The sequence below is a fragment of the Delphinapterus leucas genome, chromosome 2 (genome assembly GCF_059928025.1).
Source record: "Delphinapterus leucas isolate spDelLeu-1000000601 "Yukka" chromosome 2, BTC_Dleu_Yukka2, whole genome shotgun sequence".
Lineage (NCBI taxonomy): Eukaryota > Metazoa > Chordata > Mammalia > Artiodactyla > Monodontidae > Delphinapterus > Delphinapterus leucas.
Window position 1 is genome coordinate 179,670,148 of NC_143130.1, and position 17,080 is coordinate 179,687,227.

At 48.3% G+C, this 17,080-nt stretch overlaps 1 protein-coding gene across 7 annotated transcripts in view; it reads right to left on the reverse strand.

Annotated features, from left to right (window-relative positions):
- PPP1R13B (protein phosphatase 1 regulatory subunit 13B) overlaps window positions 1-17,080 on the reverse strand; it is an 84,535-nt gene that overhangs the window by 3,986 nt on the left and 63,469 nt on the right. For 5 of the 7 annotated variants that reach the window (XM_089908242.1, XM_089908243.1, XM_089908247.1 and 2 more), the window contains 9 exons: window positions 15,233-15,334; window positions 12,872-13,046; window positions 11,879-12,075; window positions 9,610-9,750; window positions 6,659-6,839; window positions 5,097-5,201; window positions 2,970-3,139; window positions 2,107-2,608; window positions 232-956 (listed from right to left, as the gene is read on the reverse strand). In XM_089908242.1, the coding sequence (XP_089764368.1) occupies window positions 232-956; window positions 2,107-2,608; window positions 2,970-3,139; window positions 5,097-5,201; window positions 6,659-6,839; window positions 9,610-9,750; window positions 11,879-12,075; window positions 12,872-13,046; window positions 15,233-15,334 (2,298 nt within the window). The remainder of the gene's footprint in view (window positions 1-231; window positions 957-2,106; window positions 2,609-2,969; window positions 3,140-5,096; window positions 5,202-6,658; window positions 6,840-9,609; window positions 9,751-11,878; window positions 12,076-12,871; window positions 13,047-15,232; window positions 15,335-17,080) is intronic. The other 2 variants (XM_089908244.1, XM_022575967.3) reach the window with 1 other exon arrangement.

Here is a 17,080-nt window from a genome sequence, read left to right on the forward strand (position 1 = left end):
CTCTGTCTAGAAGGTTCTCCTTCCCCTTGCTGCCTGCCCTTCTGATCCCCACATGGCTGCCCTTCCTCAGGTCCGCCTCGGGCCCCCAGGCTGTCTCTCTGGTAAGAGGCCACCGCCCCTCGTGCCCCGTATGAGCCCCACTGCTCCCAGCAGCCCCGACGCAGGCACGCCCTCCACAGGCACTGGCTGGGTGACTAGGGAGCCGTGGCCCTGGTCCGGGGCGGCACCCACCGTAGGGGCCACCGGCGGGGGCGTGGCGGGGGGAAGCGATGGGGGGAGCGGCGGCTCAGTGGGCGGGGCCGCGGCCACGTTGTTGTTGTCGTCCTCGGCAGGCTCAGCCGTTTGGTGGGTGTTCAGGGGACAGATGGGCCCCTCCGGTTCAGGGGAAGGGAGCCGGTTGTCATTGGCATCCGAGGCAGGGGCAGGCTCGGCCGGGAGCGGGGCCGTGGGCAGGGTGGGGCCGGCCTCGCCCAGGTTCCCGTTGGCAGCGGTGTTCCCATTGTCCACGTCGGCTAAGGAGCCCAAGAAGTCCCGCGAGGGGCTGGGCTGGTAGAAGGGGGTGCCCTCCATGCCCCCAGCCAGGGTGTTGAAGCGCTGATACAGCAGCTTCTGGATGTTGGGCCCGCCGGGGCCCTCTGGCTCCGTGATGGAGCCGCGCTTCTTCAGGGGCCGGGGCGCGTTGGCCAGCTTCCTGCGCAGGGCCTCCAGGTCAGCATCGCTCTGGTAGCGCAACGGCGAGTGCACAATGGGCGTGAGCTTGGTGGGGCTGAGCGGCCGCGGCAGGCTCTCCACGGCGGCCCCGTCTCCGGGGGCGGCAGGGCTGTCCTGCTCTGGCTCCTTCTCAGCACTTTCTGAAGGCGGCAGGGGATGCGAGGCGCTTGTGGCCAGCGACCCATGAAGAAACGGTAGCGGCGACGGGGATGCGGAGCCGGAGGGCAGAACGGGTTTACCGTACACTGGGGAGACACAGAGGACACCCACCTCAGCAGCCTGTGGCGTCTGGGGCCTGCTCACCAGGCACCTTTGAAGACACAGAGATGGGCTCCTACAGACTGTCATCTGCCACTGAGGGTGCTAAGTCCCCATATTCAATCCCAAAGGAACCTGCTGCTCACAGAACCCCACCAACTCCTTCTGGAAGGTGGAGTGTCTCTAGTTTATCAGTTTTTACAGAACTGGGTCTTTCTCAAATGAAAAAGAACAAAAGGTTGCAAACCTGCCTTCCTGCCCTAAACAGGTATTCACTGTTTCCTGGCCAAGGAGAACCCACGTGACCTGGGACCAAGCCAAATGATGTAAAACGCAGGCCACCTCAGAAAGGAAGGCTCATCCGGTGGCCCCGGCAAGCCTTTCCCCCGTGGGCCAGGGCCTGCCACAGGCCAGTGCTGGTGTATCCACCTGGGAGATCCCTGGGCACAGGGTGGCCTGGCCTACCTAGGGATTCTCAAACTAGATTCTAGAAATGTTCTGCAGCCCACGCCAAGAACGTCTGAAGAAGCCCCAGCCCAGCCCAGATGCCCAGGATCCTGCCGCACAGGGAGGAATCACCGTCAGCCTCCGTATGTGGGGAACTGGGCTCTGTGCTCACACCTGCCTCCCCAGGAGGCCCGGGGCTGATGTTCCTGCACCCAAACCAGGGCTCTTCTCCCCTGTGGGCTCTGGGAAAGGATCCCAAAGCAGCAAAACCGTCCCCCCTCGCATCACCCCCTAGGGGCCTGGCTCAGCTACTGCTAGGAGGCCAGGGGGATCAGATCCAGGCAGTGCTCCTACTACGCCGGCTCCCCAGATAAGTCCTGTACAAGTTACTACGAAGCAGGAGGAAAAGAGGAAATTCCAAAGTGCCAGCCTTCCGAGACCTGGATTTCCTGAGAAATGTGGGCAGGCGGGCGCTCAGGCAGGAAGTCAGAGAGCTGTGGTCCACCTGCAGAACTGCTCTATGCATGTCATCTTTTACCCCCATCTCACACAGATACCCAAGGCCGCACTTTATGTAAGAATCAAGTTTAATCCTAAACAGCACGTGGCCCAAAAGTAAGGATATGGATTGGCATTTTCTCAAGTATGATTTCCTCACCCCGAGAGATGGAGAGTGCAAACCCACCATACCTGCTTTAACCGACTTATTTAAGGTGCTGTGCGCCGCTGGCTGGTACTTCTTAGGTGGCGTGGCTTGCTGGAGGTACATGGAGTATATGGAACTTGAATTCACTGTCTGTGGTCCTTTCCTGGGGGATTGTGGCCTTGACCCTTTATCAGCCAGGAAGGGCCTAATGGCCACAGTTAGTGGGAGTTCAGGTTTGCCGTCTCCAGCTGGAAAGGCAGGCAGCCCCGCCGGTGGGTACGTGGGACTTGGTGGCACAGAAATCCTCTGCTGAATCTGCTGGGAGGACCCTGGCTGGTGGGGGCCAGCCGCAGGGGGCAGCGGTGCAGGTTTCTGCCGACTGGGCAGGCCTGCGCTGGGCCTGGGCAAGCTGCTCTCCTTCCTCCTCTCCAGGGAGTTTGTCGAGCCTGGGCCCACAGGCGCAGGGCTTGGGTACGTCCCATAGCTCGGGGGCAGCTGCTTGCCGACACCAGGGATGGGAGGTGGCACTTTACCAATCTCGATGCCCTAAATTTAGGTGTTAAAAAGAAAGACAAAGTCATCCTTTGAAAAGTCAAGCACGTTTCCATCCACGGTCACAAGAGCACAAAGCAGGACTTGTAATCCTTCAAACAGGCTTGTGACCAGGCACGGGGCACGCCGTGGGGGTGAACAGCAGGGTGAACGACCCTGACCAAAGGCCTCACACCTGTACCCCACTCTCGTGCTCAGGGTCCATGAACTCCTTCAGACTTGGGTATGATTTGGACACCAGCAGGATTAATTTGCCTCGTGACACCTCCTACCACTTAGATAAAGACGAAGGCTAAATAAGGATGTAGTCAGTCAGGAGCTTGTTTGTGTTTTGTGACAAAGACAAACGGCCTACCAGCTTCTCCGGGGCTCCCAAGGCTGACAAGGGCATAGGCTGGCTCGAGACGGCCCCCTGCTTGAGAGGCCCCTCCACGTTCGGGTCCTTCCAGTCCACACTGGCGATCTGCGTCGGTTTCACCAAAGAGCTAGAATTTTGTTTTAATGTTGGCCAGTTTCCATCATTGGCTTGAAAAGAACACAGAATTTAAGTAAGATTTTTCTTGAAATTAGTTGAACCAACATAAGAATAACCCCCTGCCAGAAGCAAAAATCACCTTCTGGAACGTCACGCTCTGATGGAGCTCCATGACCAGGAGGCGCCCCCCACACACACACCGGCTGCTGCGCGGCAGGACGACCAAGGTCGGCCTCTGCCGGCACCGCCTCACCAGTGCCCACGTGCGGTCACGTGTGCAGAGACTCCATGACCAAGCACAGGGCTGCTCCAGCCCGGGCGAGGGACCAGAGGATTGCAGAAACATTCTTAGCGCCCACTGAAATACAGGTCAAAGCCATTACATCGACACCAATGAATAACATAAGCGTCGGCACTTGGTTTTCAAACACTATTTACAAATACAGACAGCAATATAAAAAAAGACATCTTTTGACTTCATAACAGGTTTGACCTGTACTGCTTCTAGTATTAAAAGAAAGATTTGACTTTAATCTGTTAGAAATTTCCACCCTCTTAAAATAATTCATGATCACAGGAGGACAGTACAAGTTCCCAGTGATTGGAGTAGCAGGCTATTATTCTGTTGCAGTGATTAGAAAGCCAGTCAACCCAGCATTTTCAGGACAGCCACTGAAAAGGTATGTTTTTTAACATAGCGTCTTCCAAACTGAGAAAGGGTGCAGAAGCATTCCCTGGTAACACAGGCCCACTCACAGTGAGCCCACAGGGTTAGATCTCAGCCCGCCTCAGGCCCCTGCTTCTCTCCGCAGCAGTACAGGGCTGGACCGGAGTGGGAACCCTCCCAGCCATCAGCCGTATGGGAGGGAAAGCAGCCAGGGGCACTGTTCTGGGCCCTCCTGTAAGAGTAGCACACCCTCGCCTCTCCTCCCATCTGCCAGCACGGGCAGGTGGGGCAACAGCAGAGCAGCAGGGAAATCACCCTCCCTTACAGCAACTGTGCTTGAGCCCAAACCTGCGACTCACAAAACAGGAAGAGCAAACTCTCAAATCCACTCTGCACACAGCCATACAAGGCAGCGTCAGCGCAGTGAGGATGAGAGGGCCTCTGAGTGCCCGAGCAGCGACAGCTCCTAAGCCAAATCTATCTCTGGCAGCAGCACGGCCAGCCCATTGTGTCCACTGCTACTCCGGCTCAGTTCCTCCATGGCTGGAAACCACTGCAGGCTCCAGGCCGCTGCTAGGGCCCTGGTGAGGCATTCCCAGGCCTTAGCCCAAACCATCGCCTTGCTCTGTGTGGCCCATCAGCCTCTTCCGGGCCAGAAGTGTGTGTGCTTTCACACCCCCTTGGTTGTATCAGACCGGGGGGTGTGTGGGCCAGAGATGCACAGGTTCACCAAGGACGCACCGAGGTGCAAACTCCAGGCTGAGGGGAAGATGGACAGAGCCTGCTGCTGACTCAGGAGGGAGGATGGGGCTGGCCGTGGGGGCTAGAGTCCCCGGCCTCTCTCAGGATCACATAAAATGCGGCCCCCAGCTGCTCCTCAGATCCCACAGCCATGGCAGAGTTCGCAGAAATCAGGCACAAAGGGACTGGACAGGGACTAGGAATTTTCTTTCTTCAGGATGAGGCAGGAGGTACAGAAGGAAGACCATTTATTATTATTATAAAGGGACAAAATCATCTGTAAGTATGAGGGGAGATTCCTGTACTGAAGATAAAACTAAAACCCTCATAATGAACTCAGAAAATCATCTTAATTTTGTAAAAACAAAACCAAAAAACCCTTGCTGGGCCAGCACCTGTCAAACCCTTCCTGAGGATGATCTGGTGTTTCGACCCAGCCCAAATCTCACACCGGTTGAAGGTAGGGACCAATTAACATATATGTGGCTTCTGTCTCAAGCCTGAATGTGAGGAGCAGGCCTTTGTCAGTTTGGAAGAACAGCCACGGCTGATTTGGCACTGTCACCAGAGCTTCCCACCGGACCTGCCGGCCAACATACGGTTCGCAAACGGGCTTGTGGGGCGCTGTGACGAGCCACAGTCAGGCCCGACGTCGAGGTCTGACACTGCCCACGAGCTGGTCACTCTGGGTTTACCACGGCCATCTGTGTGACACGGGAACCAGAAGGACAGCCGACAGCACAGTTAGTCTCCCCTGGGAGATTTTCTCACCCCGGCTCTACATCTGGGCCGAGATACTGCCCCCCAACGTGGGGGTGACACAGGTCTCCTGCGCCCACTCACCCCACAGCAGAGAAGGAGCGAGGCTACTGCCGAACCTCCGGAGGACACGGTCTCCCGGCCCTGCGAGGGGTCTTCTCCCAGCAGCCTCTGTGAGGCGGCCTAGCACACACCCACAGAGAAGAGGGGAAACTCGAGCCATCCTCAGCTCGGGGCAGGTTTGAGATATTTAAGCAGAGAAGGAGCCGGCTGTGCTAATTATCTGCCATCGGCAATAGCTGAATATATACTCCCACCATCGGGTGGTTCAAACTATAAATAACAGCTTATCAAAGAAAGCTGCAATTAGAGTTTCATGCCGACCACGCACTCCACGTGGCTTCTGAGACACAGCCACGAAGAGATCTGAGCCGGGCACGTGGCCCACGAGGACTGGGGACACCTCCTCCCACCTGGGTCAGAGCAAGCCCCGGGTCCTCCAGCGGGGGCAGCAGTGGTGTTGCTGCTCAGACCAGGTGCCAGGCAAGAGAACTCAAAGCGACCAAACGAAAGACCAACACAAATCTACCACCAAACCTGGAAAAACGTCCTCAAAATGTAGCCCTGACCCAGTCAGCACTACTGCTGTTAGGCATGTCACCTGTGCTCTGTGATTCTGTGTGTGATGGGCCAGCATGGCAGCCCTGTCATATACAAAGTCTCAACTGCCAAGGAGCCCTGGCATCTCATGCATCAGTTTAAAGCACAGCCGTCTTCCTCTGAGCACACAGTGCAGAGTCTCCGTGGAGACCTGGGCCTGCGCTCGGCTAGGAAGCTGGGGGCGCCACAGGGGCTCCATGTCATCGGGACAGCTACGCACCGGCTCGGCGCTGGGGCCCCGAGTCCGGTCACACCACACGATTCAGGGTGGCCAAGAGCCACAGGGGTGGCTTGTGGACTCTCTGGTGGACAGAGACCATGCTGGGTAGGGAAGGCAGAGCAGCTACAGGCTCTGCTGATGTGGGGGCAGCCCTCTGCCTGGGCCGCAGCGTGAGGACGAGCGGCAGCCCAGGCTACAGTGACGCGTCCCCTGCCGCCAGCGAGCACCCTCACAGGCAAACAAAACCTGTGGCGGGAGAGGCTCAGGTCTTAACTAATTTGTGTTTTGAGAAGCCACACAGTAAGGACACTGAGTCCAAAAAAGAGAACCTGTTCTTGTTTTAGGATCATCATTACTGTGGTGGCACACAGCTCCCCAAATGCTGCCCTAGAGGACCAAGTGCCTTGGAGGACACATCACAGAGGCTGGGTGCAACGTGGGAGTCTTCTCTGAGGCCACTGTTCCCCCCACAGTCCCCCTTCCTGCTCACTCTCCCCCCGAAAGAGGACCCAGGCCACTCACCGGATTTGGATCTTCCGTGGGCAGCACTTGAGGTGATAGTGAGAGACTGGGGCTTTATGGGGTCTCCGGGGGCAGGATAGCTGCCGGTGCTGGGAACCTGGATGTAAGGCCCCACCGCAGCGACCCTGCCAGGCGTGCTCAGGGGTGACTGTGGCGACGACGTGCCATTCACGCGGCTCAGCTATAAAATGGGAAGAAATCAGAGTCAAGATTATCCTCAGTTAAGTTCTTGTAACTGTAAGCCTAGTGTGACCGACTGCTCAGATCTGAGCCAATCACTCAACAGTTCATGCGTACGAAGCTCCATCACCCTAGAAGATCAGTATCTAGAAAGGGCAAGACTTCAAAAAAGGGCCTGAACCCACAGTCCCACATGAGTGATGCTCTGTGATAACACCTACCTTTTTGTGAGTTATAAAACCAGGAGCCGAGTGTGGAACAGAGCAACCCCTCAGGACCCCTCTGTGTACATAACCCTCTCACCTGGGGATGCACTCCCTTCCCTGGGTGGGCACAGAGGCATCGTCAAGCCTGGGCTCTGAGCCTGGCTTCAAATCCTGCTCTGCCACTTACTCGCTGGGCTGCCTTGGGCAAGTGATGCAACATCTCTGAGCCTCTGTGCCCATGTCCGAAAATTCGGGATAAGCGTTGTTGTAAGGACTGAATGAGCCACGTAGGACAAAGTAATAGGGTCTGGAACCAGGTGAGACTCTGACCAGTTCCCTGAAGGCAGCTCTGCTGTTCTCAGCAAGGACACCAGGCCACAGCCAATGACACTGGTCACGTGACACTGCCCAACAACAAAAGCCTGCAAAACAGGGATCTGACTAGAGAAACACTGACCCTTAGAGTTCCCCAGACAGGCTCTGAGAGAGCCATACCCATCCTACAATTGTTTGCAAAATTCTGCATGCATGAGCATGTGTCATTTTGGAGAAAGCGTTCATGATTTTGACAATTGTTCAAAGGTGCCTAAAACCTTTGGGTTGGAGACACATCTCTGCAGAAGCACCAACTTCTTCAGGGAGATCCCCTGAAGTATCAGATGGAATAAGAAGTAATATTTATGTAGCCATCTGTGACGGTTAATTTTACCTATCAACTTGGCTAGGCTGTGATACCCAGATATTTGGTCAAACATGTCTAGATGTTGCTGTAACGGTATTTTTAATATTTAAATCAACAAACTTTGAGTAAAGCAGATTGCCCTCCATAATGTGGGTGGGCTGCATCCAATCAGTTGAAGGGCTTACAGAGAAAGACTGAGGTCCTCAGAAGAGGAAATTCCACCTCTAGACTGCCTTCAGACTCATGCTGCAACATCCACAACTCCCTGGGTTTCAGGCTGCCAGCCAGCCCTGCAGATTTGGGGTGTGCCTGCCTCCACAACCGCATGAGGCAGTTCCTTACAGTCAGTCGGCTGATCAGTCTCTACACACATGTACACACAGAACTGATTCTGTTCTCCGGAGACCCCTGACCCACCACTACTAAGACTGTAATGTAAGCAAGCATGGAGCACAGGCACACGTCCTCTCCCATGCTCTGTGTGTTAATTGAGAGAACAAGGAAATCATTATCTGAAATCATGGCATCATACAGATCAACCATTGACCTTTAAGCACTCTGGTTAAAAAGAAAAAAAAAGTGTGGATTTGTAAATAAGAGACTTTTCACCTGAGACCATTGATCACAATGCCCACAGAAGTGGCAGTACCCTTCTGCCTCTCGTGTCCTCCTAACCCATCCCACCAGGCGAAGCTGCTGAAGCCTGCACCTCGCCTCCTGAGAGCTACCTTCAGAGCAGCAGGAGCTGACAAGAGGACACCTGTCAACCGTGAAAGCACTGGTTTTGGAGTGTGGAGAGAGGAACTCTGGGAGCACTGTCCCAGCTACCTGGCTGCCTGCTCCATTTCCACTCCTGAGGGCAAAGTGCCAATCAGCTCTCCACTCAGGCACTGCTCCCCTCAAACACTGAGCACCACTGGTGGAACGAAAGGTCAAGTGCTACATCCAGCCAGAGACACCACACACAGCAGTCCCTTATAGTCCCACGAACTCCCAGCGATGCATACGCTCATGAAGCACTGACAGCAACAGCAAGACTCAGGGACACCCTGCCTAACAACAGGGCTGGGTAACATGACCACAGGCCCTGGAACATGGAATTTTACACAGAAGTTACAAAAGGAATGAGGTAATAATGACCTGGAAAGATACCCATATTGCAGTTCAAAAAAAAAAAAAAAAGACTAGGTACAGAACAGTGTGAATGATATAATTCCTACAATTCCATTTTCAATTAAAAATTGAATACCTTTCTCTCTATATTAAGCAAAAGACTGGAACCATTAATAACTATCATCCCTGGAGAATGAGAAGGATGGAAGGGACTTCCACATTTTCCTTTAAATATTTCTGCACTGTTTTAACTTTCTTCCAATGAGTATTTACTACCTTTGAAATTCAAAATACCAAATAAAGATTTTTAAAAAGCCCTAACTCCTTATATAGCACTTTTCTCAAGAGTTTACAAAGTCTTTCCACATGGGTTATTTCTCAGAATCCTTATAGGAATTCTCAGTTCACAGCAAGGACACGAGGCTACACAAGGTCAAGGAATTTATGCACATGGCACAGCTTAAAATGGCTGCTGCAACTCCAGCACCAAAGCTTCCCCCCAGTGGAAAGGAGACAGAGCTGCCTGGGGAGAATGAATGGTGAGGAGCTGCGCACCGGGCGGTTTTGATCCATACATACACCAGGAAACAACTGTGTCTTTGGGAACATGAACTTTCTTCTACTGTCACTTTTTATGGTTTATGGCCAATTTATGTTTATCAGCTATGGCAAATGGGGGGAGCAGAATGGCATTACGGTGAAGAGGTACACTTTGGGGATGAGCCATTTTCAGTAGTTTATCTCACAGAAATATTTTCTTTTTCACATGCCTGAATTTTTTTCCCATAAAGACGTTCACGCAGTTCGTTGATCCGCTTGTCCATCACGGCCACCTCCATGTTGCGCTTATTCAAGAGCTCCTTCTGCTGCTGGAGCTTTGAATTCTGCTCCTGGTTGAGCTGATTACGAATCTGCAAAATAGAAAACACAACATTCATGATTTGTATTAACTAAATAGTCAAGTTCTCATTGTTAGGGGGATTAAAAAAAGAAGAAAAAAGCAACATTTAGTCCTTATGTGTATTTACATACAGGCATCGTCCCCTGTATGCTAAATATTTTACAGGTACAGCACAGATGAAGCCGGAACATTATTTCTTAGGGAACAAAAAAAGAGCAAATAGCTGCAAATGTGTCTTCTTCAAAGCGTACGGAATGACTAGTACCAGTAATGACTGTGGGACACCATGCCTGTGGTCCTAGGGAACGGGGGTGGGTGGGTTCAGTGACATAAGGAGGGGTATCTGTTCTGCCCCACACAGTCCATTGAATGTGGCAGCAGGAAACCCAAGGATGGCCAAATCACCAAACAGAATGTTCTTATATCATTTTAATGGGTTATAACAAGCACTTTTAAAAAATGAAATAGAGAACAGAAAACATCAGAGTGCACTGCACACAGAAGGTTAAGTCTTGTCTTGCTAAACTCTTTCAGATGCACACATGTACTAGCACATACATACTGGCATATGTGTATAGACAGGAGGTAACATGTACTTTATAACCTAGATTGCAGTCAAAAAATTGGAAATATATATAAATAAATGTACTACAGTCATCACACTTTACCAAAAAAAAATCCTTAAAAAACCCTGCACTTGCATGAGGGAGGGGATATGAGGACATATGTATACGTATAGCTGATTCACTTTGTTATATAGCAGAAACACAACAATGTAAAGCAATTATACTCCAATAAAGATGTTAAAAAAAAAAGAAAAACCCTGCACTTTTAACAACTGCTTAAAAACATAAAAAGTAATAAATTTTTATAACACTTTGTTTCTATGCATTTACAGAACTTAATGGCAACAAGTGAGTTTACTCTCTGTAATTAAAAATCTGCATTTCGTAAAATGATATAATACTTTTTCTAGCAAGTACTAATATAACTGCAAAACTTGTATCTGGCTTGAAAAATCACCTGCTGGGGACTTCCCTGGTGGTCCAGTGGGTACGACTCCGCACTCCCAGTGCAGGGGGCCCAGGTTCAATCCCTGGTCAGGGAACTAGATCCTGCATGCCATAACCAAGAGTCTGCATGCCGCAACTAAAGATCCTGCGTGCCGCAACTAAGACCTGGCTCAGCCTAAATAAATAAATATTTTTAAAAAATCATCTGCTGAATGACAGTTTCTGAGAAATGGGAATCTTGAGGGTTGTTATGATTGTGTCCTCCCAAAATTCATATGTGGAAGCCCTAATCCCCAATGTGATAGTATTTGGAGATGGGGCCCTTGGGAGGTAATTAGGCTTAGATGAGGTCGTGAGGGTTGGGCCTTCATGATGGGGTTAGTGTCCTTATAAGAGGAGGAAGAGAGATCAGAGCATGTGCGGACACAACAAGAAGGCAGCCAGGAAGTGGACCCTCACCATGAACTGATCTTGGACTTCCAGCCTCCAGAACTGTGAGACATAAATGTCTGTTGCTTTAAGGCAGCCCAAGCTGACTAAGACAAGGATTTAACAAATAAGCATCTATCTTGTCAAAACACAGTTTACACAGAGGCCTTAAGTATTATCTAAAGCTTAATTCTTTACCAGTTCATCATATTGCCAATTAAATTCATACTGAAATTTCTGTACCGAAAACATGCTAAGTGAAAGAAGCAAGTCACAAAGAACTACAACTGCATGATTCCATTCATATGAAATTTCTGGAATAGGCAAATCCATAGCGATGGAAAGTAGAGTCATGGTTGCTTAGGGCTAGAGGGATAGGGGGTTGTGGGGTGATGGCTAAAAGGTGTCTTTTGGGGGTGATGAAGATATTCTAAAATCAACTGTGGTGGCGTATACAGAACTCTGTGAAGATACTGAAAACCACTTAATTGTATGCTTTAAATGGGTGAATCGTATGCTATGTGAATTATGTCTCAAAGCTGTTTAAAAAATTATTTTGTACTGAATACATTTTGTGCCTACTGTTAAATTAGAATCCATTAATTTGTTTCCAGTTCCTGAGGTTTCCACACTGAAAGAAAACTCAAAAGATAAGGAAGTTTTAATAGAATCATTCCTCAGACCCAGGTGAGTTACCTGTAGCTCTTGGTACAGTCTTTTCAGCTCCACTGCTGCTGGTCCTGTCAGCTTGCCATTGTAAGACTGGAACCCATTCAGTTTTCCCTTCTTTAAATCTTCCAATTGCTGACTGAGCTGATCAACTCTTAAAATTGCAGTCTGTACTTCTTGCTTCTTTTCCTGGAACATGGCACTGAACCTTTCTATTTCGGCAGCTATAATTTCCCACCAATTAGGAAAAAAAAAAACATAATTTAGTTGATATTCCTTTTTTCATAGTATTTTGCTATTTTTATTTTGTGATTTCTTCATTTCTATCCATTTAACTCAACTTTAGCATCATCTAGTGCCAGACCTTGGAGAGAAAGTTGTAATATCCATAATCCAAAACACACTTCAACAAGCCTTTGGAACACATAATGTGACCGCTCATATGACAAACAATTAATTTGCACTAATTATTGAATATTTTTAAATTAGGGCAATCTGTCCAAAAGCTATCTTGGTCAAGCCACTTAGGAATCTCAAGGCACCAAAGAGACCAAAGGCTCTGTGAGGGCAGGACCATCCAAATCTATCTTGCTTATTCTGTAACATAAAGTAGGTACTAACAGAATTGACTGATGAAGTAACAATCCACGCACACAGAAATAAAAAGTGAGCATTTGTATGCTTTATCTTAATACACAGATAAAATTTATGCTGTTCAATTAAAACAGACCCTCATGATGAGTTGAGTCTTAAGAGTACCCTAGCCCCAGTCCAAAGGGCGGCTGCAACCAAGGTAACAAAAGGATCTCTCTACTACACTGCTAAAGCTGCAGAAGATTTTCTAAAATCTCTTAATCTAACCAATCCATCCAGTTAGATGCAGATGACAGAGCAAAGCTTTAGTGCTTTTCTACAGCAAGATCTGACATCAGCTTGTGACTGAGAGCATCTGGAAGCTGGCCTCTGTCTCACGTCATCTACGCCTGCTGAGTGTGGGTGCCAGTGGGCCGCGGCACGTACACAGATTGCCATTCATGATTTTGCTGTAGTCTACTTGTCCTCTCATGGCACGGATCTTCTTCAGTTTATTTTCCTGGGCTTCAACTCTTTCTTTCAATTTCTGAAGCTTTTCATTTTCAGAAATAGACTGCTGCTGACGGTGCTCCTGTTGCTTTAGAAAATGTAAACGCTGTTCCTATTGAGAGAGGAAAATAGCTAACTTTGAAAACTGAAACATACAGTAACTTTTGTACACTAAAAAAAGTTTAAGTGGATCCCTCAGTATCTCCTATCTTAATGAATGTTACAGAAATGCCAGCCACGCTTTCACCTCCATCCTGTGTGTGAAGCCCCAGCAGCCTAAGCTTCCTGCCGCCAGTACCAGGTTTCCTGCTGCTACAAAGCGGCTTTCAAGGGTCCCTTATATTAACCTCCTAAAGGAAATGAGCACTGAGTAGCAGAGGATTTTATATTGAAAAGAGATAAGGTGAGCAGTAAGGAGATGAACCTCTAATCTGCTAAGTGACAGGAACCTTTGAGGAAGGGTTTGTTTTCTTTAGGATTAGTTCCTTCAAAAGTAATCAAACATTTTATAGTCAGACAAGAACAGGACAGTCCTACAGTAAAAATATATGCGATACTCTTCAATAGTTTTTTTCCCTACTCATGTGAAAGCACACCTTAAGGGTAACAGTCAATATTATTCATGGTCCCATCTGTATGCATAAAACATACTTAAGAAGAGGCTTAAGTGTGACTGTGTAGGCGTTACACACTGCACACTAAGGGAAGGGAATATGTGCTTCAATATGGAAAGATCAGCATTAACTTGTGAATTACACTGCTGAAAATATCTAAGATTTTTTAAAAATAGCAATACTCTTGGATCAATATTTGGAAAGAAAATAAAAAGTAGAATTAGAAAATTTTATAATGACATAATACCACGTACATTTCATCTTAGAAATGGAATGAAAATACTTTCCAATTACTTTTAATTGTTCTTTATTCTTGTAAATCCAATAAACTTTGTAAGACAACTTTTAAAAACAAGTCCAACTTAAACTATTATTTATATAAAAGTGGACAGAATCACATGGTCATTCAATAAATGATAAAAAATTGAACTGGACATTTGGTTCTTAAGAAAATCTCTCTACAGAGCAAGCATGAAAAACCTAGGTAGTGGCGTTAACATGTTCTCGCTACAGCAGTTTCAGAACATTTACGATCATTAGAACATGAAATCATTTTCAGCAGGCATGGGTGACAGGTCTGATTTTTTAGTCCAAGACTAAACCATTATTTAGAAAAGTTTTGAAAGCAAGCAGGATCCTGTGGGGCCGTCCCAGGTACAAAAGCCTTTTCTGCGCCCCCATTTCTGGTTTGTAGGGAAAAGGCTTCAGACTCCTATGCCTTCCCTAAGCCCTAAAAGGCAGATTCAGTTACTAACCAGGGAAGTAAGAGAATGCAGGAACCAAGCAGGAGCAGTCAGGAAACAACAGGGTCCTGGGCTCCTCCTCCAGGGACACACAGAACGATATACCCTTGAGCTCTTCTGCAGGAACTAAGGCCCCCACCCAGGTGGAGGATGCTAACTCCACGCTGAGCACAGACTCCGGAACACCAGACTGTTCCCTCACCACCAACGAATCAGAAGAAAGCCACACACCCTGCAGCCCTCCCCTAAATTTTGCCTATAAAAATGCTTCCCTGAGAACCACCAGGGAATTCAAATTTTTTGAGCATGAGCCACCCGTTTTCCTCACTTGGCCCTGCAATAAACCTTTCTCTTTTCCAAACTCCAACATTTCTGTTTTGGTCTGTTTGGCCTCACTGCGGGTCGGCAACAGTTTCAAATGCTACGACAGAGTTCCAACAACAAATCTAGTACTCAGTGTAAGTAATGAGTGCTGATGATGCCGTGCACCAAAATAAACCAAACAAATCCCTTGTAGGGTGGGATAAAGGGAAGCCACTGTCTTGGGGGCCCAGGGCCAGTGTCTTATCACAGGTCATTGGCTTCCTCTAGAACACTAATGCCAACTACATCAGCCGAGAACACATCCAGAGGGAAAAGGAGGGGACAATGGAAAGCATCCTTTCTTTCCCAATTTTATCTACAATTGGGTAAGGCCAACTGTTTCCTGTCCCGGGGGGTTGTGTGTGCAAGTCAAGGGTCAGATGCTCTTGTTCTGATACTTTCCCAACTTCAAGAAGCTACAGTATGCACTTATGATTACAGAAGAGATAATTAAGAAAGATATTGTGTTTAACATTGTGGCGGCATGGTCCTACTTGCAGGGGTTAGCCAGGTAATCTAAAGTAATGCCGAAGGACACACTTGTTGAACATTTCCCCACCGCTGCTTTAATAACTTACCTTGGCAACCAACATTTGCTGCTGGTTTTCAATTTGCTGTTGTTGCCTAGCTGCCATATCTTGGAGTTCTGAGAGGGTAAGTTCGACACGTGGATTTCCAATCTGCAGGGAACAAAACAAACTCAGACTGGAATGTATGTTTATCTGCATAATCATTTTCTCTAGTGTCAAAATGCACACACATCAAGATTTCTAAATAGGTTCCCTAGAAGCTAAGAGAAGATAAATAAGTTTACTTTCTCATAAGAACTTTTCCTCCTAATTGCTGACTGCTTCTATTAAATTTATTTGAGTAAACTGGGATGTCAAATGTTTAAGGATAAACAACGTAAAAAATAAATGTGTAGGGCTTCCCTGGTGGCGCAGTGGTTGAGAGTCCGCCTGCCGATGCAGGGGACATGGGTTCGTGCCCTGGTCCGGGAAGATCCCACATGCCGCGGAGCGGCTGGGCCTGTGAGCCATGGCCGCTGAGCCTGCGCTCTGCAACGGGAGAGGCCACAACAGTGAGAGGCCCGCGTACCGCAAAAAAAAAAAAAAAAAAAATGTGTAGGTGACACCTTAAGGACAAATGTCATTTCACTGCCACCTGGTCTCAAGAAGCTGAAATACATAGAAGATTCTAATATACAAATATCTCATTAAAAACACCATAGGTATGGCCTACACCAAAGACTGACCCATTATTGACAGAGAATTATCTAATCTATGTGAAATAAATACAAAAAGGTAACACGTCTGGAGGAGTGGCAACCAATGGAATTGGAAAGCATGTCCCCATTCTCTGTTAATGATACATAATTACATCAAGCATTTTTATTATGTTCATCATGAACCTTGCACTGAAGTAATTACTTTCCATTTATGAACTCATTTAAGCCTCAAAATGACACTCTCAGGTAGGTATCATTATATCCCCGGTCTACAGATGAGAAAATGAAGCAGAGAGTTCAAACTGTGCCACAGGTCAGGCAGTTTGCACGGACAGAGCAGGATGCAGAGGCTTACCGTTGACCATCTCATACAGCACAGTCTTTACTAAGCATGCGCTACTACGCTAGACGTGACACATGCACTGTATCACACAATCTTCATAACAAACCTCTGTGTCAGGCAGATGAGCCCCACAATGGGCAGGAATCCCAGGAGAAAGGTGAAGGGACGTGGCTAAGGGCACAGAGCTGACAAAGGGACAGAGCTGCAATTCTAGCCACGTCTGTCTTCCTCCCACCTCCTCCAGCCCGGCTGTGCTAACCACACAGGTGCACAGCCCCTCCTCAGAGCTCCACTTTCTACCTCTAGGCTCAAGTTCAGTCTCAGAGTCCCTCCTACCTCCCTTGCGCCCTCTTGTAATTCTTCACAGGGGTACCCACCCCTGTTCCTCTGGCTCCAGTCCTCCCCAAATCGTGTGGTGTTCAAGCCCATTCTGGACTCTTGGAAAATGGAATCAGGATCTGTTCACCGGTCTTAACTGGACCACGTTTATCTAACATCCCGAGAAGGTAATATGGAGCAAGCCCCTTTTCAAAACTAGATATTGTAAACTGCCAAGTTACAGAAACTTCATTTGAAAAGAGATTGGTTGGTTCTCCAGAAGTGCCCGGCAGGACTGTCACAATGCCCCAAATTTCTGCTTTAATACTAATAAAGGATTCTAATTTCTACCTATTGAGATTTTCCAATCACCACAACAAAAGGTATTTTTAAAACTTTCAGAACTTTACTCCTTAAACATATTTTTCACCAGAGATAAACGAAGTTCATGCAACAAATCTTTCAATTCACATTAATTTCATAATTTTACAACTTGAAGAAAAAACAAAAACCTGTCTCTTTGGTCTCCCCTCCACA